Here is a 25613-nt window from a genome sequence, read left to right as displayed (position 1 = left end):
CTTTTTTCCAAGAAGCGTTTCCAAACCATGTCTCTGGAAGTTGGTTGCCTATAAATCCATGTTGGATTTCTTAGTTCTTAGTGGAAACTGTTCTATTTCCTCTTTATTGATGCAGATACAGCAACTGAGAAACGATTTTATTTTGCTGCGCTTTAAGGCAAAGTGGATCAGTCTGACAACGATAAGTCAAAAAGTTCAATTTTGGAATATTTTTAAATAGCGATACATTTTTCTTATTAGATGGAAGTTATAAACTTGGATACTGGATGAAAAAGGGATTTTTGAGTGCTGGGTCAGGTAAAACAGGCTCTCCTTCCCCAGTGAGAATGTGGTGGCATTCCTGTGTCTGACCTTCCACGTTCCTGCGCCTTTACTCCTGGTCCTTCCCTTCACTCCAGTTTTGATTGGCAGTGAGGGAAAACAAATAATTATTTTAAGACAAAAGAAAAGGAAATATGTGTATTTGCTGTTGTCGTTTGGTTGAATGCCAAGTCAAGTAATCAGCAACTCACAGTGAATAGAAGTGCAACTCCATCTGAAAAAGACTTTCTCAGTACTTCAGGTGGAGAAGAACAGCAGAGTTACCATGAAATCTCCTGGGAAGGGGATCTGTCATCGATGATACTCCATGTGGATGGCCTTCCAAATGCCAGGGAAGATCAGATCTCAGAAACGTAAAACCATTTTACCACTCCTAGTACCACTTTTAGAACAAAATGTTTCTGCCTGGGTTAAAATAAAAAAAAAAAGTGGAGCTTTGCCTCTTTGAGCACCCAGTTGCTCTGACCTTCTAAGACTGCTGGCCTGAATATGTATTGATTTGTAAAGCTGATGAATTAGACTAACCGCATGTACCCTGTAACTTAAAGAAGCAATTAGCCATGAAAAATTGCAAGGCAGAGTTTTAATTGGTGCTGTGTGCTTCCGAAGTGACCTTGGGTACGTGATACAAGGAAGTCAAATGTTCCGACTCCGGCAACACTCTCTAATTTACTTAGAAGGAGCAGTGAAGCCATTTCTTGGCTCATTGTGCAGCTTGATGAGCGTTCATTAAGATTCTTTTTGCCGCTCGAGCATTTTGTTGTTTTTTTGGTTGCATATTGGATGGCTTCCTAGCTATGTCCAAAGAATCGACAGCTCTGGATGGACTTAGAAGTATGCAGAGTGAGGTATGTTTTGTTTGTGTTTCCATTCAAGCTGCTCTTAACCTACTATGACTTCAAGTCCTATAAGAGTCTCCTGTAGTGACCAGATAGCAGACACTTCAAAATAGTCCTATTTGCACATAGCACTCTCCCTTCCTCTCAAATGTCTTTCTCCCATGCAGGAAAATAGCTCCTAAGAATTAAACTCTTCTGCCCAGATGTTTTGAGATAGGTACAGTTAGAGTGCTGAGAGCAGGGTATGGCGATGGGAAATGTTGTTGTGTGATACGTGCGGTGAATTAAGTTCTTTATCTGTGAAAATATTCAGGCAGTCTGGTCAACCTATGTAGTATCTTACTGTCTTGGTTGTCCTGCTAGTGTTAGGGGGCTGTAGGAAGTGAATCACTAGCATTGCAAGCATCTGATGCTTGATAAAGCTGGTATTTCTTTTCTTTAAATAATAATGTGTCAATGTTGTGCCCTTATGAAGAAAAATGTTCCATTTTAATTTTCCCAGCATCATTGCTTGTGCCATGGGCATGAAACGTTACGTGGAGGCCAACATCTCTCTGAAATCTCACACCACGGTCAAATACTTCATGAAGATGTGGAGCAGTGTTAGTGATACCCTCATCTTCATCTTTCTTGGAGTGTCTACCATTGGAGAAAATCACGAATGGAACTGGCCGTATATTTTCTTCACTGTCATTTTCTGTCTGATTTGGAGAGCACTAGGTATGGTGAAATGATGCTTTGTTGTTGTGGGTGTTGTTTGAATGGAACTTAATGATTCTATTAAATGAGATAATGCTTCTGACCCTGCCATCTCCTCTCCAGTTTCCCCACGTGTGGTTATTACAGATGTAAATCATAGAATCATTTGAGTTGGAAGGGACCTTTAATGGTCACCTATTCCAACTTCCCTGCCATTAACAGAGACACGGGCTGAAATGGGTTGCAGCCCTCCAGCACTGCTGTGGGGCTCAAAAGCAAGTCAGGCACCCTACTGCATTTTCCTAGTCTGTGCAATCACCACAGACAGCACTGGTGCTAAACAGAAATTCTCATGATACCTGGTCTATAGATCCATCTGTCTTAGGCCCTCCTTTGATTATCATGATCTCCTCTTCCATTTCAGTGTATCATGGTCCCTTGCTATCTTCACAGTAGGAGAAAGAGTGTAAGCACAGACCCTGGGATCAGGGTTGTGTAAAACCCCGGGGCCTTTGGCTGCATATCCTGAATTGCAGAGATTTAGGGGATTTAATTCGTAACAACTTCTGTGTACAGCAGTATCCTTAAATGGAAAACTGGAGGAACGGTTGGACAGCTGTCCCTGGAGATGCTTTACACAGATTATTTGTGGGTAGATGAGAACTGGGACCTAAAATGGAGGTAAAAGGCAAAAATATGAGAATACTTGTGTAACTAAGATTTAATTGCCATGTTTAGGAATATAAGTAGCTATGGGTGTAGTAACATCCTGCTCTTTTTTTGTTGTTGTTGCTTGTTTGGGATTACATAAAGAACAAATGTTCATGATGTGACATGGAAAGGAAATATGAAGCAACACTTCACTGTCTTCTCCCTCTGTGGGAATGACTGTGAAATGCTAGTAGGAGAATGATATCCTGAAACAGTTTGAGAATGGTCTCCAAGGCACAGAAAACGAACTGTTCAAGGCAAGCTGTAGCTTATCAGCTGCTGTTGTCCTGGTTTGGTCCACCCACCCTGCTGAGCAGGGTCAGCAGGCTGCCCAGGAGCTCCATGGAGGGGACTCTACATCCTCTGTGGGAAATCTTTTGCAGCATTTGGCCACACTCACAGTCAAAAAGAGAGCAAAATGTAGTGGTAGCTGAAGAAAGAGTGTTGTACTTTACTGGTAATCTTGGCTAAAGGTAATCTTGTTGAGATTGGCTACAAGGAAAACCTGAGTCCTGGTGCCAGGACTCTGGGATCCCATTTTCATGACTTCTGAGTGACCAGATAAATGTTTTAGTATTGTCCTCAGGTGTATCTTACACTAATCTGGTGTTCTGAGCAGCTGTTTCTCTGTTGTGTTCTGTATTATTGTCCTGATCTGAGTGAGCACAGAGTGCTTACTTTGTCCACTGAATATAATAGTACTAATATCATACAGATATTTTTTTCAAAGGCAAAGATGATAGAGATGAACTCTGTGACACCAATATGTTGCCATCTTCTTCATTCTCCCTCTTCCTCATTTATGAATGTTTTTATTTATTAGCAATACCTGCAGATGCAGCAGAGCACACATTTTGGCAAAGATTTGATAGCTACAAAACATTCGATGGGATTTATGTTTGCAAACCACTGAGTCAAACAGAATGGTAATTTACTTGAACTCAAATTTGATAGGCACTTCAAGAAATTGCTTAAATAGGCTAAGCCACGATTAGCAAGACGTAGCAGAATCTGTTTTATTTGCTGCTAATACATACCAAGGTTTGTTTTAATAACTGTGCATTGTAAATGCACTTAGAAATATGGCTATTGGTTGTGCATACGTTGAAATGTTTTATTATGATTAAGCATTTTTTTTTTCTTCTGAGTTATATGCTTAGATGAAAAGAAGTTCTGAGTTATCTTGACTTCTATTTAGTTTGAAAATTCTTCATTGCAAGAGGTAAGGAACACAGTAGTGTTACAAAGCACCTGGCAAAATCCTCTGGCTCTCTCAACACAGCCATTCTGATTGCACTCAAATTACACCGTACGTTATTAGAGAAGGGCTCAGTGCTGCGACCAGCAAAGAAAGCACTCTTTATATTCAAGGTACCCCTGAATTAAATCAGAACACACGAACTAAGGCTGAAAATCATCCTGCATATGTCATCCTGAATGGGGCTTCCCATTGATCTTCATGGCTGTTAATCTGCAAGAAATAAAATGTCTGTCCTATCAGTTGGCATTAAGATCACAGATTAGAGCTTTAAGGCCGGACTTTTTGTACCTTTCTGCATCTGTCTTGTATTTGCAAATGACCGAAAATTACATCAACTGCTGTCACCTTACGTGGTCTTGAAGTTGAGCAGTATAAATCTCTTACTTAAAGGTTTGTGGTGTTTGTTGTATGCCCCCAAGCCAGGAATGACTGAGGCTGGAAGAAAGGCCTTTCTGGAGGGCGTTGGGGTTCCGATGGCATTGGGAAGGTACCACGCTTGGCCTAGTGATCAGTGTTCGGTGATGTTTTACTATTGAATATATCATTCAATTTTGAGAAAATTAACATATTGGATATATTTATGAGGAATATATCTCATTTCTTTCTGTTTGAGGTGTCCCCACCTTCTTTCCTGCTTTCAGGGGTGCTGGTGCTGACCTTCTTTGTGAACAGATTTCATGTGAACACTGTCACCAGCAAGGACCAATTCATCATTGCCTACGGGGGGCTCCGCGGTGCCATTTGCTTCTCTTTGGTCTTCTTGCTTCCTGACTTCCGCAGAAAGAAGCTCTTCATTGCAGCAACCACTGTGGTCATCCTTTTCACCGTGTTCGCACAGGTAACAGCGCTCAGCCCAAAGGACTGTCATGAGCAGATCTAGAAAATGACCACGATTTCTGCCTTCCAGACGAGTAACCATAACTAAGCATTAGACCTGGTGCGCAAGCTAATGGATATGAGATTGGTCATTATGGATGTGTTGGTCATTAAGATTTCCTTTGTGTCAGTTGTCCAGGTGGATAAACTTTAAAAAGTTGCTACTTAAGGAGGCGGAAGGTGCAATGCATTTGTGAGGCTGATTGTGTTTTGCTCGACTAAATGGTGTGCTGTAGCCTTTTTCCATGACAACATGTCCCATTTCTGATCTGATCCATCCTCACTGGGGCAGCAGTGGTGGAAACTGGGAGGAGTTTTCTAAGAATGAGTCCCTGTTTACTGAGGCATCCAACAGCTGAAGCAACATCAATCATTAGTTGCTGATCAGAATGTTCTGTGTACATACCTGAGAAGTCTTCGTGTTCATGCAGCACAGCAGCTGCAATTATTTTACGATGATTCAGCAGCCAGTGGCTTGCACTAACTCTTCTGCTGCAAAAAATGTGGGTGTGTTACTTGTTATAAAAGCAGGGAAAACCAAAGAAAGAAGACACAGCACACTTGATTTATTTGCCCCTGATTTTTCTTTCTTTCTTTTTTTTTCTTTCATCTTTTCTGCCCTCGAGCTTCTTTGGTTGTAGCACAGAAACCTTCTTGCATGGAAACTGCTGCTTTGAGTCCGCTTATTTATGGCAGTGTTCTGTAACTGCTGAGAGAATGCAAAAAGATCCAGAATATGCTGGTGCCCCGTATCCTAACAGTGATATGCTGCAGATGAGATGAATGTTTTCTTCCCTATCGAGCATCTGGCGTGGGTTTGCAACAACACGAAGGTTTTGTTTCATTGCGGCAAGGGGGGGGTCCTGGGCACGTGCCTGTCTTGCTCCCAGCACAAGTCTGTAGGAGCTCCTATCAAAGTCCTTCCATACTGGACTTCGCCTGTGGATGTGTTCCTGCCGGGACTGCCCGGTTGCCGACAGACCGCTCCGTTTCTCGCATTCTCGGAGCGCCCCTCCAGGTGCTCGGCAGCTTCCCTCCGCCAGGCACTGCTCTGACATCTAGTGGTGGAAGCCTCCCTGCACGCCTCCAGGTTGCGGTGATCCCTGCTGTTCTCTCCCAGGAGCGAGCCTGTCACATTGGGGCTGCTTTCAGGTTTTCTCAGCAGAAAACCACCTTTTGGTTCACCTTGCAAATGCTGCCGCGTTCCAGCGAGGACGTGGTGGAAACACTGGGGTCGTTCGGTCCCGAAGGGAGCAGGGCTGATGGTGGGGAGGTGAGCAGGTCCCCGTGGGGCTGAAGTGGGATGGGGGCTGGAAAAGCTCCTTGGTGCATGATGTCCTTCCTCCCCGTCCCAGGATGGGGCTGCAGAGCAGCTGTGGGGCCTTCGGGACACGGGGTCATGGTGTCAGCTGCTGATGGCCCCGTGGCTCAGTATCACCCAGTGAGAGCTGATTCCTTCCACTTGGCCTCCCTGAACCCCACAGTGTGGGTGCTGGGTGCTCAGGCAATGCAGAAGAGGCTGCGTTCATTCCTGAGCTCTCCTAATACACACCAGGAGCTGAAAAAATTCTGCAATGAGTGTGACGTGCAGCTGGGCTTGCAGGTTTCGGGGCCTTGTTGCATGCTGAAAGGAGACAGCGGGGGCCTGGGCATGGGGAACGTGGTTAGGTGAAGGGTGACAAGTTTTAAGATGCAAATGTGGGTCAGAAATTGAAAAGACACGGTCACTAGGCATGTCTACTCATGCAGAGACACTCTTGAGTCTCAGACAAAGGTTGTTCTAAGGCAGCAGCTCCATTCTGTCGAGGCTTTGGGAAATCCTTCCCAGGACCAGGAAAGGGCTTTTGTGTAACCTCAAAGCTCGGCTGGTGATGTCACTCCCATGCTGATGGGTGGGAGGTGGACAGGATCCTCGTGGGGACACTCAGCACTCAGTGGGAGCAGAGCAGGCTTTGCTCAGGCAGCATCGTGCAGCTGGGGCAGTCATGAGAGCAGTGGGGAGAAAGCGAACTTGCTGCAAAGCTGAATCTGAAAAGTATTGTTACAACACAGCATGGAAAACATCAGTAAAAATAATAAGACTAAGCAGGTATTGGGGGAGCCTTCAGCAACTTGGGTTTGTATGCAAGTTCTTCAGAAGTTTGAGCGCTGCTGCAGCAGACTGGTGGATGTGGGATTGAGGAGTGAATATCTTTGATATCCCCACATCCTTCACATTGCTTTGGGTGCAAAGGGCAAGTGAAATATTGGCTACAGACAATTTCTGTTGACTTTTTTTTGCTGCTGTTGTTTTCTGTAATGTCTTTTTGTTATATATTTACAGTGATATCAGTAGTGACTTGGGTCTTAGTTTGTGTTTAGACTGGTCAGAAGATAGAGGACCGAAAGCAGGGGAGAAGCTGATGAAGGCTAGCAAAGCATCTTGTTGAAGCACAGATCCACTTCATTTTCTTGGAGATCATGTCCACGCTGTCTGGAAAGCAGACCAGCAACAAATGTGTAAACAGCTGGGCTTGCCCATACATGGGTCTGTCAGTGCTTTATATAACCCAGGAAATGTGGCTATTTTGGGCTTTCTAACTTGGTTGCATAAGGCCCTTCCCCCAAGAGATTTGGTTAATAATTTTGGGAAGGTTGGCTGAGCAATTGTCAAGTCCTCAGTGCTTGCAGGCGGGCCTGGCTCGGTGCCACCCAACCAGAGTCCTCCCAGGAGCTGTGGGCTCATCTGGAATGCCACTGAGAGCCCTCATTGTTCTGTCTGTGTGAGGTTTAAAAGCTAAATACCATGCTCTCCATTTAAAGATCACCCTCAGCCTTTTGGCCTCTGACCTCTTTGATGAAATTGTTAGCAAATGTAATCATCGTGTGGAGACTTCTGTATTTTCTCTTTGTTTGCTGAATATACTTACCCATTAGGTACTGGATTGCTGTTGGTAGAAAACCATTGTGTGAGCTGTGCTATAGCCATCATGTCCTAGAATCGTATCGTGGTATTGGGTTGGAAGAGATCTTAAAGCCCATCCAATTCCGGCCCCCTCCCACCTGTCTGCTGATGCAGCCCAGGGTACAGTTGGCCTCCCATCAGCATCGTGCAGTGCTCTTTGGGCAAGCTGTCCTTGGTAGGTGGAGGTCAAGGGGGACCTACAGGCATGCCGCAGTCTGGTGGCCTGAGAGACATGTAGGATTCTCATAGTTCTCCCATGGTGTGGAAGGGCCAAAGGAATCCAGGTGTGTAGGTGCTTCTAAGTCTGGGAGTCCGGCTCACAAATCCCCAAAACAACTCTTTAAAATGAGTACAAATGTCGCTGATTATCCATTGAAGACAAGAGACCAAACTGCGTTGTCCATACTTCATTTTTGTAATATCTCGTTTGTGGATTTCATATATTTCTTATTTACTCTGAATAACTATGCATTTTAATTGCTATTAGCCATTAAAATGACACATTAATTGTTTTTGCTATTAAAAATATGTTCAACTCTCCTCTGTGCCAACATTTGTGACATTCAGAAGTCATAAATATTAACTGCTCCATTATATTTATTGTAAACATGTCCTAGAAAAGGAGTTTCATATGGAAGCCTGACTAGGAAATGCATTACAGCAGCCTTTTCAAAGTTCTCTCACAAGGCTCAAAGGACGTTAAAACTCTTCCCTTGACTTTCCCACCAGGTGGATACTTTGATTAGTAATAAACTTAGCCACTGGCTGATGATCAAAGATCATTGCAGTAATGATCTGTGGCACTTAAATAGTGAGCAGACGTCACCCGTTCTGGTCTGGGCCACCACTGGTGGGGGCTGTGTGCTCAGACGTCTCCAGCACAGTCAACACTTCAGGTATTTGAACTTTGGACATTTCAAGCCTCTTTCCATCTGATAGACTACAGCAGTAGCAAACTGTGGGCTTGACCTTGAGGTTATTGGTTGGATTTTTGTGATCTTGGAGATGCTGGAGGGCAGGTGAGGGGAGCAGAGCGTTGCTCCTCTCTGCTGCCCCTACCTAAAGGCTGTGTGTGAGCTGCTGCTGACAAGCTACCACCATAGCTCCCTGCAAGCAGACAAAATGTTTGGCTTACAAACACGAGCAGATAGCAGAGCTTCCAGTGTTGTCAAAGCTTCCCAGATATTTATCCTGCCTTAAAACAGAGGTGCTAGCTCAAACAGCAGGCCTTGTTCTACCAAAATAGTTACTCCTGCTGCAGTGGCTGCGGTAGCTGTGGTTCATATACATTCCTGTGAATTTGCTTCAAAAGAGACAGTGCAAGCACCACCAGAACGCTTGATGTGAAGAAAGCCTGACTTTTGGTTTTGTGATTTTGCTGCAGGGAATGACCATCCGTCCTCTTGTAGACTTGTTGCATGTCAAGAGGAAAAGAGAGAGTGCTCCCACGGTGGGTGAGCAGATTCACATTCGGGTAAGTAAGGAATCCAGCAACACGTGGCTTGAGCTTCTCAAGGGCTTTGCTGGTGGTCATAGAGTCCTTCTGCAATGCAATGTGCCTCCGGGACTCTACAGCCCTGCAGACTCCTGTTGATTTTGTTTGAGTCCTTTTCAAGTCAGACCCTTTCCAGGTTTAGAGTCCCATGCAGCTCTCTAACCAGGGGTTATTATTTGTATGGCAGTGGTGACCTTTCACTCAATTGAGCGTTGCACTAGGTGATGCACAAACATGGCAGATGAAGATGGTCACTTGCCTGAAAGCTTATCAGAGGATTGTAGAATGGGTTGGGTTGAAAGAGTCTTAATGATCACTCAGTTCCAACCCTGCCATGGGCTGGTTGCCCCCACCAGGTCAGGCTGCCCAGCGCCCCACTCAGCCTGGCTTTGGGCATCTCCAGGGATGGGGCACCCGCATCAGCACCACCAGTTTAGATATTTAAAAAACAATCAAAAACCAATCAAAACAGGAAGAGTAAGACAAACACTGTATTGGAGAGAATCACTGAAGTCCCCATAGCCCAAAGGGGTTTTGGTTTTGGTTCACTATGCTCTCGCCTTCCAGACGTTGGCCTTTCTGCTTACAGAGACTTCACTGCAGAGTGATTCAGCCCCAGGAGAAAGCAGGGATTTCTGCATCTTTCCCCAGGGCTCTGCATGGCTGAAGGGAAGCACGGCTGGATCCCACTGCAGCTGCAGTGCAATGTGGGGAACAACTCAGGGAGATTCTGCACTGGGTCTTGTTCAGTTTGACGCTTACAACCCAATAGAGAGCTGTGGGCTGGGATGTTTAATTTGATGATGCGCCGTGTCCAGTATGAAGTACTGCTCTGAATCTAATTGCTTATGCCCAGTCACACTTCCATAAGCATGTCTCCTTTGGGAATATTTTTGTCTTCTTTTTGAGTAGCTAGGAATAGAGATGTTAGGTCTGGGGACATGTATAAAATGTTTGGCATCCTCACAATTAGGTTGTATTACAGGGCTTTGTCTGAGGTTAACAGAACAGTTCAATAGGCTGAAGAGGCTTTTCCTATAATGAACAGAGAATACTTTCTTCTTTTGTTAGTGTCTGAATAGTAAATCATCTCTGAAAATGTGTTTATTGGGAAATGTGAGCTGAAAATGGCCATGTACCAATTAAGCTAAGTAGACAAGGTAACAATGCAGATAGTTGGAAGGCAGGCATGCAGGGAACCAGAAGCAGCTTTTGTCCTTACATTTCTCAGTCCACATAGCCGGGACATTCAGCGTGGGGCCCTGTTTGTGCAGCTCTGGCTGGGAGGTGCCACCCAGTGCTCACAGGAGCACTCATCAACCAGTCCAGGATTTTTAATGTGTTTTAAAAAAAATAATAATGTTTTTGAATAAGGCACAGTGCGGTCAGTGATTTTATTTAGTGGGAAGCGCCTGGGGGAAGGCAGTACTTATTATTCAAGTGGAGTATTCATTTGTACATTATCTCTGTTTATATCCTGAAGATACTGTTCTCCTGAGACAAGCTGTCCTCGAAACACGTGGCATGAGCATTATTGAGGCCCGGTATGCAGGACGTGCCAGCCATTAGCCAACCTGCACATATCATAAGGAACAGATCCTCGTCCCTCAGCGATTAGTCTTTGCTTGCACAGACCTGAAAGAAAGCAGCCAAATCTCTCATTGTGCTCCAGAACCAAGGGATACACGTGTAGGGCTGAATGGGGAATTAGGCCAACAGCCCCTCTTCTTGTTTACCAGAGCCGTGTACCTTGCTGGAAATGTCCCCCATTCTGTCTGCTGGCTTTTGATGTTTGCTGACTGAGTTCATCACGTATGCAATACATGCAACCAGTGTATAGCAAAATCCTCTCTTCTGTTTAGTTCTTGGATCACTTGCTGGCTGGCATAGAAGATATATCTGGACACTGGGGACAGTATTACTGGAAAGACAAGTAAGGATTTGCCAAAATACAACTGTGTACATGTGTAGAAAAAAATGAGCCTGGTTCCTATTCTGTAAGTTTCTGCTGTGGGCTGCTGAGCCTCATTCATCCTTGTGGCGCGGCGCAGATGGGAAGGGGCAGCTCCTCCATCTGCAGCAAGGTGAGACCAGGCTCCTGGGGCGCTGCTGCTGAGCAGAGCAAAGCCTCTCTCCTTCCTTGCAGGAAGCATGTTGTTCTTCGCCCTGAAAAGACTCCTTTCTCCCTTCCTACAGTGTTTGCCCCTTGTCCAAAGAAATTTGCTGGAAACACAAGAGCTGCGTGTGCCACGGTAGATTGTCCACACAGAAGAAATTATTGTTATTTTTAAATAACAGCTTAACCTATACTCTTAACAGTCGACCTGTTTTAATTCGTTTACAGCCGACTTCTCATGATAATGGCTCAGATTGAGGCAGCTGATGGGTATTTTCTTAGAAATGCCAGTGCTTGGAAGTGCCACTAGAGGGTATGGGAAGCACTGCTGCTGCTCCTTGCAAGTGGGTTTGCATGTGGCTGAGCTGCAGCATCGTTGTATGATACCAGCAAGAGTTTTTCCAAACGTTGTGCTGCATTTCAGCAGAAAGTGGGAGGAAACAACTCAAGAGGGCATCTGGAAGTGTTTAAATCGCTAAATCCTGTTGTATCCCTGGGGCTACTGCATGTACTTGTAGCACTTACTGGTCTCTGTAATAAATTTGGCACTTTGGGGAGTTTTTATTGTGTTTGAAGATGTTTTAATATCTTAGCTCATGTACAGAAATAAGTAGGGACTGGCCTCTTGGGCAGCGGGTTTCTGGAAAGCAGGAAATGAAATATAATAGAGCATGGGGCAACTATGGACTGTGAAGCTGCTGGCTTGCTCAGACCCGCAGTAGTTCTAGGGAGCCAAGGGGCAGGAGGCTAAGAACGCCTTTGCTTTGTTCTCAAACAGGTTGGAGTATTTCAACAGCAAATATCTGCAGAAGTTCCTGCTCCGAGAATACGACCAGCCCAAATCAAGCATTGTGCTTCTCTACGAAAAGCTGGAGCGGAAGCACGCCATCGAGCTGGCAGAAGCAGGGCAGCTGGGCCATGCCCCGTCCCACCCCTCCTTGCTGTAAGTGCTCCCTGGCCTGCCTCCCCAAATAGGGTGCCACTAAGTTATAATAAGGCTGTGTCCCTGTTGGGGAGAGCCAGCAGATAGGGTTTATCCTCCTGTCATATGCTGGAAAGAATCATGACTGAGAATTATCCAGTTTTCTCAAGGAAAGAAATCTTCCTTTAAGAAAGATATGTGTGTATGTATATAGATAGATAGATCTGGAAAGATTCAAGTACCTGCTAGTCATTGGACACATAACTGGGGATATTGTCTTTGTTTTAGAGCCCTTCAAAATCACATTAGTTGGAAGTTTGGTTTGCGTTTGGATTCCAGATAGCCAGATTACTGTCACTGATGTGTCACCTTCATGGGGTGCTATCTGCAAGGGAAAGGAACTTGCTCAGCTCTGTAGCTTCGAGCAGAATAAATATGAGATAAATCTGATGCACACCAAGAGGCTGCCATTGTCCGCATCCCTAACACCAGAAGGAGCAGTTATCATAGAACCAAAGGATCACAGAATGCTTGGATTGGAAGGGACCTTACAGCCTCTCTAGCCTCAACTCCTGCCATGGGCTGGCTGCCCCACACCAGCTCAGGCTGCCCAGAGCCCCATTCCACCTGGTCTTGAGCACCTCCAGGAATAGGGCACCCACAGCTCTCTGGGCAGCTGTACCAGGGCCTCACCGCCTCTGGAATAAAGAACTTTCCCCTGGCATTTAATCTGAATCTCCCCTCTTTTATTTTAGAGCCATTTCCCCTTTATCTGTCACTATGAGGCTGTGTAAAAGGTTGCTCTCTCTCTTTTTTTATATGCTTCTTTTAAGTATTGGAAGGTTATGAACATGTTTTACAAACTTTTCAGTCTCCTCTGCTTCTCCCTGCCAGGCTGTTCCATAGAAATGATCAGCATACCTTGGACCAGTGCAAAGTAAACCCTATTTCAAGATTAGGAGGAGGATATTCACAACTGACTGGTGGATGGGTGGGCTCCATCTGCAGGGACTTGCTATCGGTCGTGTCTTCCTGTCCCACTTGTGGTGGTGTCCAACAGAGATACTGGGCATTGGTGACACACCAGCTGTGCACCCCCTGAAGTAAGATGCTTTGATTTTTCTTTGCAGTAACAGCAACAGGACTGTCATCACAGAGAAGAAATCGGAGGATACTCTGTGTCCGGATGGTCTGGAAGACATACAGGAAATACTGGCAAGGAACTTGTACCGAATCAGGAGAACGGTATAGCACTTCCCTCAATCCATATTTTATATGTCCAATAACAAAAGTTATTTCTGTTATCCTAGCAGCCTGAGCAGATGTTGCGAATATTTACATAATTACTAATGATGTGGCTTTGTGAGCAGAGAATAGTTGGCTGTGTGAAGCCAGATCCAGTTTCCAAGTCAGTGGCACGTTTCTGTTTGCAGCGTGACAGCTTTTGAAAGGTTCCCCCAGTCAGCCTGTAATTTCATGAGGTATTTTAGGCATCAGCACCCAGCACCAGAAGTGAGGAGAGAGGAGCACATGGATCCTCAGGCACCAGGTTAGCTCATCCAGCTGCTGCAAAGCTCCTGGTTACCTACCAGAGCCGCGTGGTTGCAGCATTACAGCCACCCTGTGCCCCATCATCGTGCCATTGCAGCTTGGTGTGCTGTGACCTCAATGCAAGACAGTAAACAAATGCCATAAGTTTTATTACGAATTTGGTACATCAGGGGGTGTCATAAAAGCACTTGCTGTTTACAGAATATCTCACAAATAATTCCTCTGAGGTTTGACACAGAGCCTAGGGAGGTGCATTCTCATTGCTGCTCACGTGCTGATACATGGAGCCTTATCCTTAAAATCCACCTAAGCCTTTGTTTTCTGGATTATGCACGAAACACTGAGTCCTTGGGGATGTGGCTGGGGTGGGCATCTCAGCACAGAGGGGGCAAACAGCCGCTGCTGCCACTTTGTTGAGCTGAGAGAAACAATGAGTTAAGGCTGGGCAGAAACCTATAGAAATGGTGGAATGCTCTCCATAACTCCCTTAGAGGAGGTGATAGCGAGGCGGGGTCAGCCTCCTCTCCCAGGTGTTTGTGGTAGGATGAGAGGTAATGGCCTTACGTTGCCCCAGGGGAAGTTCAGGTTGGATATGAGGAAAATTTCTTCTCTGAAAGAGTGGTGAAGTGCTGGCACAGGCTGCCCAGGAAGGGCATGGAGTCACCATCCCTGCAGGTGTTAAGAAAGGTGGAGTTGTGGCACTGAAGGACATGGTTAGTGGGTGCGGTGGGGATGGGCTGATGTTTGGACTTAGTGATCTTTCCAATATTGATGATCCTATGCTTCTCTCTGGCCGCCTCTGGGGCTGAGTGTCCCCGTGCCTGGGGGATGGATTCGAGCTGTCCCATGCTCACAATGCTCTGTGGTGCATGGCAGGGCCCGGCGTACAGCAGGCACACGCTGCCCGGCGAGACGGAGCCCGTGGAGCAGGCCCAGGAGATCCTGATCCTACAGCGCCGGAGCCTGCGGGTGGATGCAAGTGGGAGTGATAGGATCAGCCCCAGGAAGGAGGTAAGGGAGGGGGGATGTGTCTGCAGCAGCAGTGCATGTACTGCTCTCTGAGGGACTGCAGGTATCACAAGAACAAGGAAGAGGGCTCTTTCCTGCTCTTTTATAGACAAATCTTATCTTTAAAGACAAAAAGCAATCAAAACAAAAAGTCCTCCTCAATCCAAAATGGCATTCCAATGAGTAGAGAAACAAACCTACCGAATTCCTGACAAACAAATGAGCCATCCCACGTGCAGCACTGTTCAGCTCTTTGTAAGCCCAAGCTTCCACCCATGCCAGGAAAGTTACTGACTGAGCAAATATTATTAATTGAGCCTCAGTTTGTAGATTTAGAGATCTACTTTTCCCGTGTTTTCTTTTCTGGGAGATTTTGTGGCAGGCTGGTGTTGAGTGCATCCATTGTCAGCACTCCAGATGCTCTGCAAACATTTGAAATTGATGGGGTTTTTTGACCTCAAAAAATCCTCATTTCAAAGGACAGAAGTGTCGTTGTGAGTGTCCTTATATATTTTTGCAGGTGATTTTTTTGTTTGTTTTTAAAAGCAACTACAGTTCTGGGCAGACTCAAAGAAAATAAAATGGAAGCGTTGCATGCTGGATTGCTGGAGAGCCCAGGTTGGCTGGCATAGCTTCCTGCCAGCTCATATTCTGAGCAAGGGGAGAAGCAAGGTGAATGCGATGTCTGTGTGCCCGTGGTTTCTGCTGGCTCCTCTGCCATCGATGAAAGGAGCTGGGCAAGTGTTCCCTTTGGAAAGGTGGAGTGATCCAGGAGCAGCATGCGAGGAGCAGGCTCAGTCCTACTGGGCTACTCTAGTCCTCTGTAACTCTTCCTCTGCGGGAAATCCTATGAAGCCCCCACAGTTTGCCCCCAGGCCCCCCAGCTCAGCATCAGAAACAGCTGAGCCATCCGAAATTTCACCTCCTTCTTGGAGGCTCCATCACTGAGGACAACAGGGTGACCTTTTAAAGAGATACTTTATCTTTCTTTCTTTAGATAGTGATTTTCCACGGCAGCACAAGATCGCCAGGCTGCCGCGGGCTTTATTCCATTCTGATTTCTTTGTTCAAATGCCAGTCACCGAGGAGCCTGCCGAGAGCTGCAGCGATGCACCAAATGCTGCTGCTTCCCAGCCCTCCTTGCACAGAAAGGTGTTCCGGCTCTTGCAAACAACTTAAAAGATTTAATTTGATCATTTGCATGCTGATTGGTACTTACAATTCAAAATAGATAGGGAAGAACATGGCATGTTCCTGTAGAACATTTGGTATAATTAAACTTCAAAAGAACAACATCAAACTCGCGCTGATTTTGAGCACATTATGTACTTTAAGGGCATTTGATTGTTAACCCTTGTGCTGCCACACTCCTGCCCTCTGCTGCTCCCAGCAGTAATGTTTAATAGGAAATCTGGCACCTCAGTAAGACCTTCTCCATTTCTCTGAGCACTTAGAACTGGACTTTCTGAGGATAGACTACTTTGGTGAACATTTCCCTTCAGGCAGATGGATGGGACTTGTCAGCTGCTGTCAGTGGTGCACAATGAGCACTTGGGTGCAATGCAAAATGCCAAGCTGGTTCTTAGTGCAGCTGTCAGAAGTATAAAAAAAGATACATCCAGCAGGACTAGGGAGGCAGTTGTCCTTCTGTGCTTGGCGCTGGTGAGGCCACACCTCCAGTGCTGTGTTCAGTTTTGGGCTTCTCACTATAAGAAAGACATCGAGGCCCTGTGGTGTGTCCAGAGAAGGAAAGTGGAACTGTGAAGGTTCTGGAGCACAGGTCTTATAGGGGACAGCTGAAGGAACTGGAACTGTTTAGTATGGAAAAAGGAGACTCAGGAGAGACCTTATTACTCTCTACAGCTCCCTGAAAAGGTTGTGGTGAGGTGGGTGTCAGCCTCTTCTCCCACATAACTAGTGATAGAACTAGAGGGAGTGGGCTCAAGTTGGGCCATAGAAGGTTCAGGTTGGATATTAGGAAAAATTTCTTCTCTGAAAGAGTGATCAGGCACTGGAATGGGTTGCCCAGGGAGGAGGTGGAGTCACTGTCCCTGGAGGTGTTGAAGGATAGATGTTGCACTGAGGGCATGGTTAGTGGGCATGGTGGAGATGGGTTGATGAATGGCCTAGATGATGTCTGAAGTCTTTTCCAACCTTAATGGTTCTGTGATTCTATAATTTGAGGATCCCCTATCCCTGGAGGTGCCCGAGGCCAGCTTGGATGAAGCCTTGGGCAACCTGATCTGGTGGGTGGCAGCCAGCCCACAGCAAGGGATTAGAACTAGATAGTCTTTAAGGACTCTTCCAACCTAAGCCATTCTATGTCTCATAGGATACCTCTGGGAGTGCTCATCATATCTTTACAATCGCTGCTTCTCCATTGTCCCAGTCTAAATAAAGCAGATATAAATGCTGAGAGACATCACTAGAGTGAGCCTCAGCCTAAAAAGCAGCACTCTGAGCCTAAAATGAAAAGTCAGGAGGGCGTGGTGTGATCAGTACTTTTATCTGTTATCTTGCAGAGTATCTGCCTCGTTTTAATTTGCATAGAAGTAAGGCCATCCCTGAAAGTTATGAGATAATATTCTAAAAGAGCCTCAGAATATCACTGTGAAGCAGGGAGGTGTATGATGCCAGTGCTTCCCACTGTAAGAGGAAAGACTGTAGCACTGGAATTTGCAAGCAGAAAGAAGAAACGCTGATAAAAAGCAGTTTATTATTAAAAAAATTAAGTATTTTAAATTTTATATTGGATAAAAATAAGGCACTCAGGTTTAGAATTTCATGCCAAATTGACAAGCAAATGGTGTTTAAAAAAGCTGTGAGTGGAAGACTGGGGTGGCTGGCATTGGAGACTTTATCTATTTCATACTCCATTCTTTTGTAGTCCCTGGGGGAAGGGTTTGGCCTCCCAGGCTTAGAGTCAGCAGCAAAATCCATTCACCCCTGTGCTGCATGTTTTTCCATTCTGCATTTCTCCACAAGATGGAAGCATTACAACTGTGTTTGCAAACCAAGCTGGAAATAAAGGAACAGAACCAAACTTCCAGCCAACGGCCCTGCAACCCTCCAGCGGTCGTGCAATGTGTGGGCTGTCTTCCCTTTCCAGCCTATGTGAAAAGAAGCTTTTGCTATACATTCAACCAATTACATGTTATGAGCTGAGCAAATAATTAAAAAATCCCTTTGGCTCAATAGAAACACTGCTTTTCCTGCTCAGCAGCTGTCAACATGTAGGGCTTTTTCTTTTTTAGTGAAATTGATTGGTCTTTTGCTATTAAATTATGAAGCTGTTGTAGCTCAATTAGATTAATCTCATAGTTTGTTAGGGGCTGGTTTCTTTCTTCCTGTATCAGCCACCACAAAAATAAGGGCTGCGTGGAAATGTGTCCTTCTGTAGGCCACCACCAGCCCAAGAAAGACCAGCAGTGAAGCTCCTCCTGCCCGTTGCTCAGCTTTAGCTTAGTCAGCACCGGTCCCTGATTGGACCAGTCCTGGTCTATTATTAAATGTGGAGGTTGGTGGCCCTGCCTGTGGCTGGAGGGTTGGAGCGTGATGATCCTTGAGGTCCCTTCCAAGCATTCTATGATTCAGTCCCCTCCTGCCTTTGTCCTCTCTGTCTTGAGGTGTCAATCTTTTGGCTTTACCATGGTGTGAGGTGGCTCCTGGCTGTGCTAGGAACCATGCCAAGAGTTTGCCAAGTGAATAGGCAAGAAGCAAGGAACGAACAACCATTATCCCTCCGAGCCAGTGGTGCAAGTCAGATGGTTTACACCAGGCACAAAAATCTTGGCAAGATTGAGAGGTGACTTCAGATCTGAATCGCAGCCCAGAGGATTAACTCCAAGACACTATCTGTTTCCAACAGAAAGTTCGCCTTCCTCTGCCTAAGGACAAAATTCCTTCTGAAGGCCATTGCTTCCTGTGGCTGTGCATCACACTGGCTCTCAGTGCTGTGTGTATTTTAGGCTTGCCTTGTTTTAGGCAAGGAGCCAACACAAAGTACCCTGGCACTGTGTTTTCTGAGACCCGGGATAGCTTTTATTTACCATGGAGCACCCAGAAAATCCTTGCACCTGTAGCCAGGCAACTTGGCTCTCTTTTCTTCTGCCAAAACACAAGTGCACTCCCCCAGAAAGAGCTTATTTGGAGCTGCCCATAAGCCGTGTGCGTAAATGACATACTGCCTTTGGTAATTATGTCGGAGCCCTTTCATGGAGCATGCTCTGAGCAGTATTAAATGCCTCTGGGAATGGCTTTCTAGGGAGCCAGGCTGCTGCTGTGGAGCCCGGCAGGCATTGTCATGAAAATGGTCAATAAAACCGTGTACAATGGGCAGAGGGCATCGGGTCCCTTGTTAAGGGAGGGGGGAAAGGGAAGGGAAACAAAATGGAAAGCCAGGTTGGGAGATGTCCAGAGTTATTTGGCAGTCCAGATTCCTGGCCCTGGGTGCCAAATCACAGCTGCACAAGAGGCTTATTCCCAGTTCACAAGAAAACTGAACAATGTGGGCAGGATGGTGCTACCTGCTGGCTTCAGAAAGGTGGCAGTGGGCTCCCTGCCTTCTTCGTGCTTGTGTCTGTGTCCTGGGCATGGGCTTGGTGTCCCCATCCCAGTCAGCTCCTCCTGCATTGCACTGCTGGAGAGCTCCCACCAACCCAACCACATTAGTGCCTGTAAATATTTCCCCTTAGAAACGCCTGCCATGCATTGGCTCTATTTTTAGAACTAGTTCTTTTTGTTTTTCTTGGCAAAAGTAAAACAAATGGAAGCGGAGTCCTTGGGGATTGCAAATGGCTTGTTTATGAAGCATGAGTGTCATTAACAGACTTGCTAGCAATCTTCATAAATGCATTAAAGCACTTTTCTTCCTTAATCACAGAAGGAGGGCTCTTCCCTGGCGCGGGGTGACTCCGACGTGCAGCCCCGGCTGTGCCGCTCCCTCACCGGTAAGTGGGGATGGGGGTCCCTTCTCACCCTGTCCTGCTGGGACTTCTCAGCAGGGGATAGGGAGGGCAGTGCTCTGAGATGGGAATGCTGTGCAGAAAGGATTCTGAAAATTAACATCTTCGGTGCTTTTGTTTGTTTGTTTGCTGAGTATTATTAAAATGCACCATTAGCAGCACTGTCTCAAATCTTTGTTACAGGAGGACCAGTGGCTCAGAACCTCATGTGTTTTTGTATGCACAAGCTCATTCTTTAGACACATGAAAGCTTAGCTTTCACGCTTTAAACAAATGGTTTAATATCAAGGAGTATAGCTGGTCAAAGCTGTAAAATGCATCTTCCCAAATGCAGAGGATGGTCTTGTTTTAGCCTTGGAATCACAGCATTGTTCAGTTTCCATCTCTACCAGAGATGTAGCACATGGGAACCGGGCAATGAGTCTTTGAGTACTCAGCAAACACCATCAGCACGATTACAAATGTAAGGGTGAGGATTAGAGAGATGCCATGTTTGTTGATCCTGCAGGTGGCAGGAGGTTCCCTGGAGGTTTTCAAGGAAAGGGAAAAGATGCCACGTTGAGGGTCATGGTCTGAAGTGATCACAGGTGTAGGTTGATGCTTGGGCCAGATGAGTTGGTGGTCTTTTCAACGTCTGTGATTCTGTGATTTTGTGATTTACTGCCTTGAAATGTGGGCTGACCTGGACTGAGGGTCTTGATCAAGCATTAGTATACAAAGTATTTCTTTATGAGTTGTACACGTGAAAAACATTTAAGAAAAGAGAAGGTATCTTTGTTTCCTTTCATTATTTTTTATGTCATTCTGATTCTAACGTTGTTTTTCCTTGCAGTTTTATTTAAAAATTTTAACTACAAACATATTAAGTAGAGAGTTGTATAGCTGGTGCTTTATCTGCACAAAGGTGCCTCACTGCAGCTTTGCTCAAGCAGGTAGAGGGAACACAGTTCTGTGGCGTTCCTGTGCTCGTGGCGTGGCCACCTGCTGTGAACGTATCCGTTTTAATCCATGGTTTATTACAGATATTTAAACTGTTCTTGAAGAAGACCGTAAGTGTAACCAGAGCAGAGTGACAGAAATACAGCAATTCTGGGTGGTTTTTTTTTTAAATTATTCTTTATTACGTTCTCTCTCGTCAAGGCTGTGCCTCAGGGAACACGTGGGCACAGGGCTGACGGGGCTGCAGTCCTTCCGTCGTGCCTTTGTGCACCCAGACAGAACGTGGCATGGTTTCATTGATCCAGACACATAGCATATTTCAAGGTACAACGTAGGGCTTACATTCTGCTTTCCCCCCCTCCCCTCATCTACCCAGACGCTGATCTTTGTCTTCTGTTTCATAATTGAAAAGTGATCTTTGCAGCAACATAGCTCATCCCCAATGAGCCAGTGGTCATCTCAATGGCTCTCGGAACTGCTTCATTTCTGCTGACCCACAAAGGAGAACATCCCTCACTCATGCCTCTGCTTTTCTCTTCTTGCAGTTGAGGATGCAGAGAGGGTTCGGGCTGTGAAGCAGAACCGGTCGCAGTCTGTGTGTGTGATCCCTGCCCGCAGCAAGCAGGAAGGAGCAGGGAAAGAGATGGCTTCGGATATGTGATGCTGCTGGATGCCCAGCGTGGATCTCACTGCTTTGGGGGTGTCCATAATACAGCCTGCTTTCTTTTCTTTTTCTCTTTTTTTTAGTCTCTCTCTCTCTTTTTTTTTTTCTCTTTTTGTAATGGTGACCAGCAACAAGATCTTAATGTAAATAAGATGCATATTGAAAAGGACGGCATGGACTGGGCAAAAAGATTCCGAGTGATCTACATCGCATCATGCTCTCGTTGTGCAGCACCATGTTTTGAAAGGGAACCAAGGAAAAGGCAAATATTGGATATTAGGGAAAGTTTATTCTTAGAAAAAGCGGTGGGATATTGGCACGGGCTGCCCAGGGAGATGGTGGAGTCACTGTCCCTGGAGGTGTTCAAGGAAGGGGCAGATGTGGCACTGAGGGATGTGGTCTAGAGTGGTGACAGGCACAGTGGTGGTTGGATTAAATGACGTTAGTTGTCCTTCCAGGTGCAGTGGTTCTATGATTCTGTGAAATGATGCGTGGACAAGCAAGTGCAAGAAAGAAATGTTTAATAAAATGAGATATTGGGTCTTCTCAGTAGTCAGCAGGGATAGAATAAACAGCAGGGAGCATTTAGATTATATGTTAGGAGAAACTTTGTAATCTCAGGGAGAGTTTTGTTAGGCGGTGGAGCATGCTGCAGGAATGACAGCAGAAAGAGCAAAAGACCTCTGCTGCTCCTCAGGAACTGGTGAGTCCTCAGTGTGAGCATTAATCATGTGCATTCCTGAGTCAAATCGTGGTGTTAATCAGGTGGAGTGTCTTAGCAGAGGGAACATCCCACAACAGCACGCGGGTCTTGTAAGGGAAACTTATTACAGGTGTGTTAAAAGGAGTACGAATATTCTTTTAAAATTTATTTAAGGATTAACACTGGGAGATAAAATGTCCTATGGAGAAGCCTGTCAATTTTGATCTCTGGTGCACGTAACATGCAAACTCTCGTACAAAGAGCAGTGCTGGAAGGGGAGAGGGGACAGTCACTGACCCGGGGTCACTGCTCTCACACGGTGCTGCAGCACTGCTGCTGGGCCTCCAACATCTGCTCCAGAGCAGGCACCAACCAGCACAAAGGTCGGTGCCTGCACCACGAGCAGGACTGCAAAGGCTCTAAGAGGGTTTCTGCTGCCATTACTGAGACTTACAGTGTTGGAAGAAGCTCGCATTAGTGTTCTAATAAATAGAGAAAGAGGTCCCTATCCCTCTGCTGTCAGAAAAGGCATAATCCCTGCTACAAGAGCAGGTGCAGAGCTGCAAGGATAGTGCCTGAGGATGAGAGACACTTCCACATTTCAGTTGTTTTATCCAAAGGTGGAGGTAAGTGTCCAAACCTTTGCATTTTTATCCTTAGCCAAACCCCAAAGGCTCAGATTTGGCACTGCAAACATTGGTGTTTTTCTTTCTCTTCCCCTTCTTCTGCGATGAATTCAAGAGCATTTTTAAGTTGCGCCAGGGGAGGTTCAGGTTGGATGTTAAGAAAAATTTCTTCTCTAAAAGAATGGTGAGGCACTGGCACAGATTGACCAGAGAGGTGGGGGAGTCACCGTCCCTGGAGGTGTTCAAGAACTGTGAGGATGTGGCACTGAGGGACGTGGTTAGTGGGCATGGTGAGGGTGGGCTGATGGTTGGACTCGATGATCTTCGAGGTCTTTTCCAACCTTAATGATTCTATGATTTAATCTGAACAAGTGGCAAAGGGACTCTTTCTGAATTAAGAATAGAAGTTATAGGAATTTGCGTACTTCCCTCCATGATATTTTTGGACCTTGGGAGCCAATCTCCTGTATGTATGAATGCTCCATTAGGAGATCCCTGCCTGGTACCCTGCAGCATTCATTCAAAGTTAAAGACACAAAAATGTGTGCATTTGCTTTACAAAGATGTAAGGGTCTCATTTTTATTTGGATAAACTTCTATAACAGTGTATTGGAATAAACTGATACATTTATCTAATTGCAGATGGAAATCAGCCTGGCGTTAGTATTTTGTGTATGCGTATGTGTATATGTGCATATTTACTGATTTTTGTATGATTCGATTGTTGTCACTCACTGTCATGAGTTCTCTGCAATACTGGTATGGGTTACCAAGGCCCTTATCGGGTGGTGGCTGCTTTGGCACATCTGGATTCCTTTGTAATACGGTAGTAAATGATAAAAGTGGTTGGAAAAAGCAGGATGCTTCCAGAAAATGGGGTCTTTGCGCTACCAAACTTTTCTCTGATGATAAAAAAAATGGACAACCAGGCATTGGCCTGATCCTGCGTGGATCCCAGCCCATTAACCCCTCCCAACCCATTAATCCCTCCCAATGCTGCTCTGCAGTGCTGGGACCCACATACCTCTCTGCTGTATGAACAATTTGCTTGATCTGCAGAGAAGACAATATTCTGCGCAGCACATAGTTTCCCAATGAGTCACTCTGCCCCAAATTTAACCTCCTAGATTTTATGGATTTTTTTAAAAAGTTTCTTTGCAAAATATAATAGCACAGCCAAAGCTTTCATGAAGTATTTTCCAGCTGCTTAGTGGCCAAGCCTTCTGCCTAGTGTGTATTTCAGCCTAGCATACATTTGATAATCTGTGCCAGTATCCAGTGTTGGTGGTCTTAAAATTCAACAACTGAGTGGAAAACTGTTAAATGCTTGGGCCTCAGAGCATGCCTAATTAATTCTTTGCAGGGTTTTAGTCCTTTAAAAAGTGTTTAAAACATGGATTCGCTGTATCATTGAATATTGCATGCTTCTGTGGAAATAAATTGCATCAGCTTGATTCCTTTGGTAGTTCAGAGAGTTACGGCTCTGCACTCACTTGGGAAGTTTGCAGGAGTCTTTTGAAAGTTCAGGTTAAAACAGGAAAAAGTTGCTAATGATGCGGAGTAGCTCAGTGGCAAAGGGGGAGCCCAGACTGGCACCTGGGCGCAGCCATCAGCCACGCTCAGGAGCCAGCTGTAAATCTGCCTCGCTCTCACCCCTCCAGAAAGCATTTGCATTCAGCGTGTGGGCTTTTTTTAGTTATTTAGTTATTTATTCGTTACTTTGACCAGAAAATCACGCTTGTGTTTATTTTATTTCATGACTGTTTAAGGTGATTATAACAGCTTAATCCTGGAAAGCGCCGGTAACTCCTGAGAAGCAGGTGAGGCAAACTGAGCTTTCTTCTCTCCCGCCATCAAGCGCTGGGGTAAACCCAGAAACACCAAACATCTTTCAGCGTCCAGGCTTACGTGCTTCTTCCAAGAGAAATGTAGACGTGGATGGAGACAGACCGATGATTATGTTCTTAAGGCAGAATTAAAGGGGCAAATGTCAATGCAAATGTTTATTCCTCACAGTCCATGCCAGGACTTCTCCAGAAATCCCAAAGCAAGCTGGGAAGGCCAGCCACCATCTCAATGGTGTTCCCAGCCTTGCAGAGTGTGGTGTTTGCGTGTCTTGCCCATTAGCGAGGCTGTCTGTTGCGTTGCATAAGATATGAGCAAAATGCTTCTACAAAAGGAAACCAAGAAACAAATTCAACCTTTGAAATCAGAGCAGATCTGAACCTTAAAACTAATAAAGATGCTTTTCCTGAAGAGCAAAGGTACTACTTTTTCTATTAGTCCAGTTCACAATACTAAAAAAAAAAAAAAAAAAAAAAAAAAAAAAGCATTTGTGTTATAAGTATTTTAATATTATCTACTTCTTTTTTTTTTTCTGCAGAGGTGAGGAACACATGCATGGGGTTGAGCTGAGGAGAAAGGAGCTCACTGGAGAGGTGCTCTGACCTTGCAAACTCCACAGCCGAAGAATCTGGAAAATGTTTGGCTGGGCACAGAGCAGCCCATCAGGAGCCAGGCCAGGCATGGTGATGCTCTGCTGCAGCCACGCAGCCTTTTGCTGCCAATGGGACTGAGAACTGTGCAGGACGCCTTCCAAATGGCAAACCGCGCTAACGTGCAAATATGCATTAGCATAAACGCAGCACTGCCAAACACAGCTAACTAAAAAGCACACACCTAATCATGGAAGTGTGCATTAATCCCCCCTTCTTTCTTTTTTTTTTCTTTTTTTTTTTTTTGAATATGCACGTGCCCACTTCGTGTTGTAGGTTCATGTGGTTGCATTGCGATCTGTGAGCAGTCCTCGCTGCTGGTACGTCATGCTGTGGTTTCATGGGGCACCCCCAGGCAGAACGTCCCCACTGCTGGGCTCAATTCTGAGCTGTGCATCACAGAAATAGAAGGCAACCGATTTTCTTGGCCGCTCCAGACAGGTTTCACCAGTATTCCATGTTTGTTAAATGGAAACCGA

At 45.6% G+C, this 25613-nt stretch overlaps 1 protein-coding gene across 1 annotated transcript in view; it reads left to right on the top strand.

The window, feature by feature from the left end:
* Positions 1-24093, top strand: part of LOC422276 (sodium/hydrogen exchanger 2-like) — a 32922-nt gene extending 8829 nt beyond the window's left edge. Inside the window, exons 5-13 of the mRNA XM_420258.7 lie at positions 1663-1880; positions 4473-4669; positions 9036-9125; positions 11009-11079; positions 12041-12205; positions 13315-13429; positions 14612-14746; positions 19626-19692; positions 21192-24093. Coding sequence (XP_420258.3) covers positions 1663-1880; positions 4473-4669; positions 9036-9125; positions 11009-11079; positions 12041-12205; positions 13315-13429; positions 14612-14746; positions 19626-19692; positions 21192-21307 — 1174 coding nt within the window. The 3' untranslated portion in view covers positions 21308-24093. The remainder of the gene's footprint in view (positions 1-1662; positions 1881-4472; positions 4670-9035; positions 9126-11008; positions 11080-12040; positions 12206-13314; positions 13430-14611; positions 14747-19625; positions 19693-21191) is intronic.
* Positions 24094-25613: the final 1520 nt, after the last annotated feature.

The sequence above is a fragment of the Gallus gallus genome, chromosome 4 (genome assembly GCF_016699485.2).
Source record: "Gallus gallus isolate bGalGal1 chromosome 4, bGalGal1.mat.broiler.GRCg7b, whole genome shotgun sequence".
NCBI classification, from domain to species: Eukaryota; Metazoa; Chordata; class Aves; order Galliformes; family Phasianidae; genus Gallus; species Gallus gallus.
The sequence above is the reverse complement of the archived record's forward strand: the minus strand, read 5'-3'. Positions and strand labels throughout refer to the sequence as shown.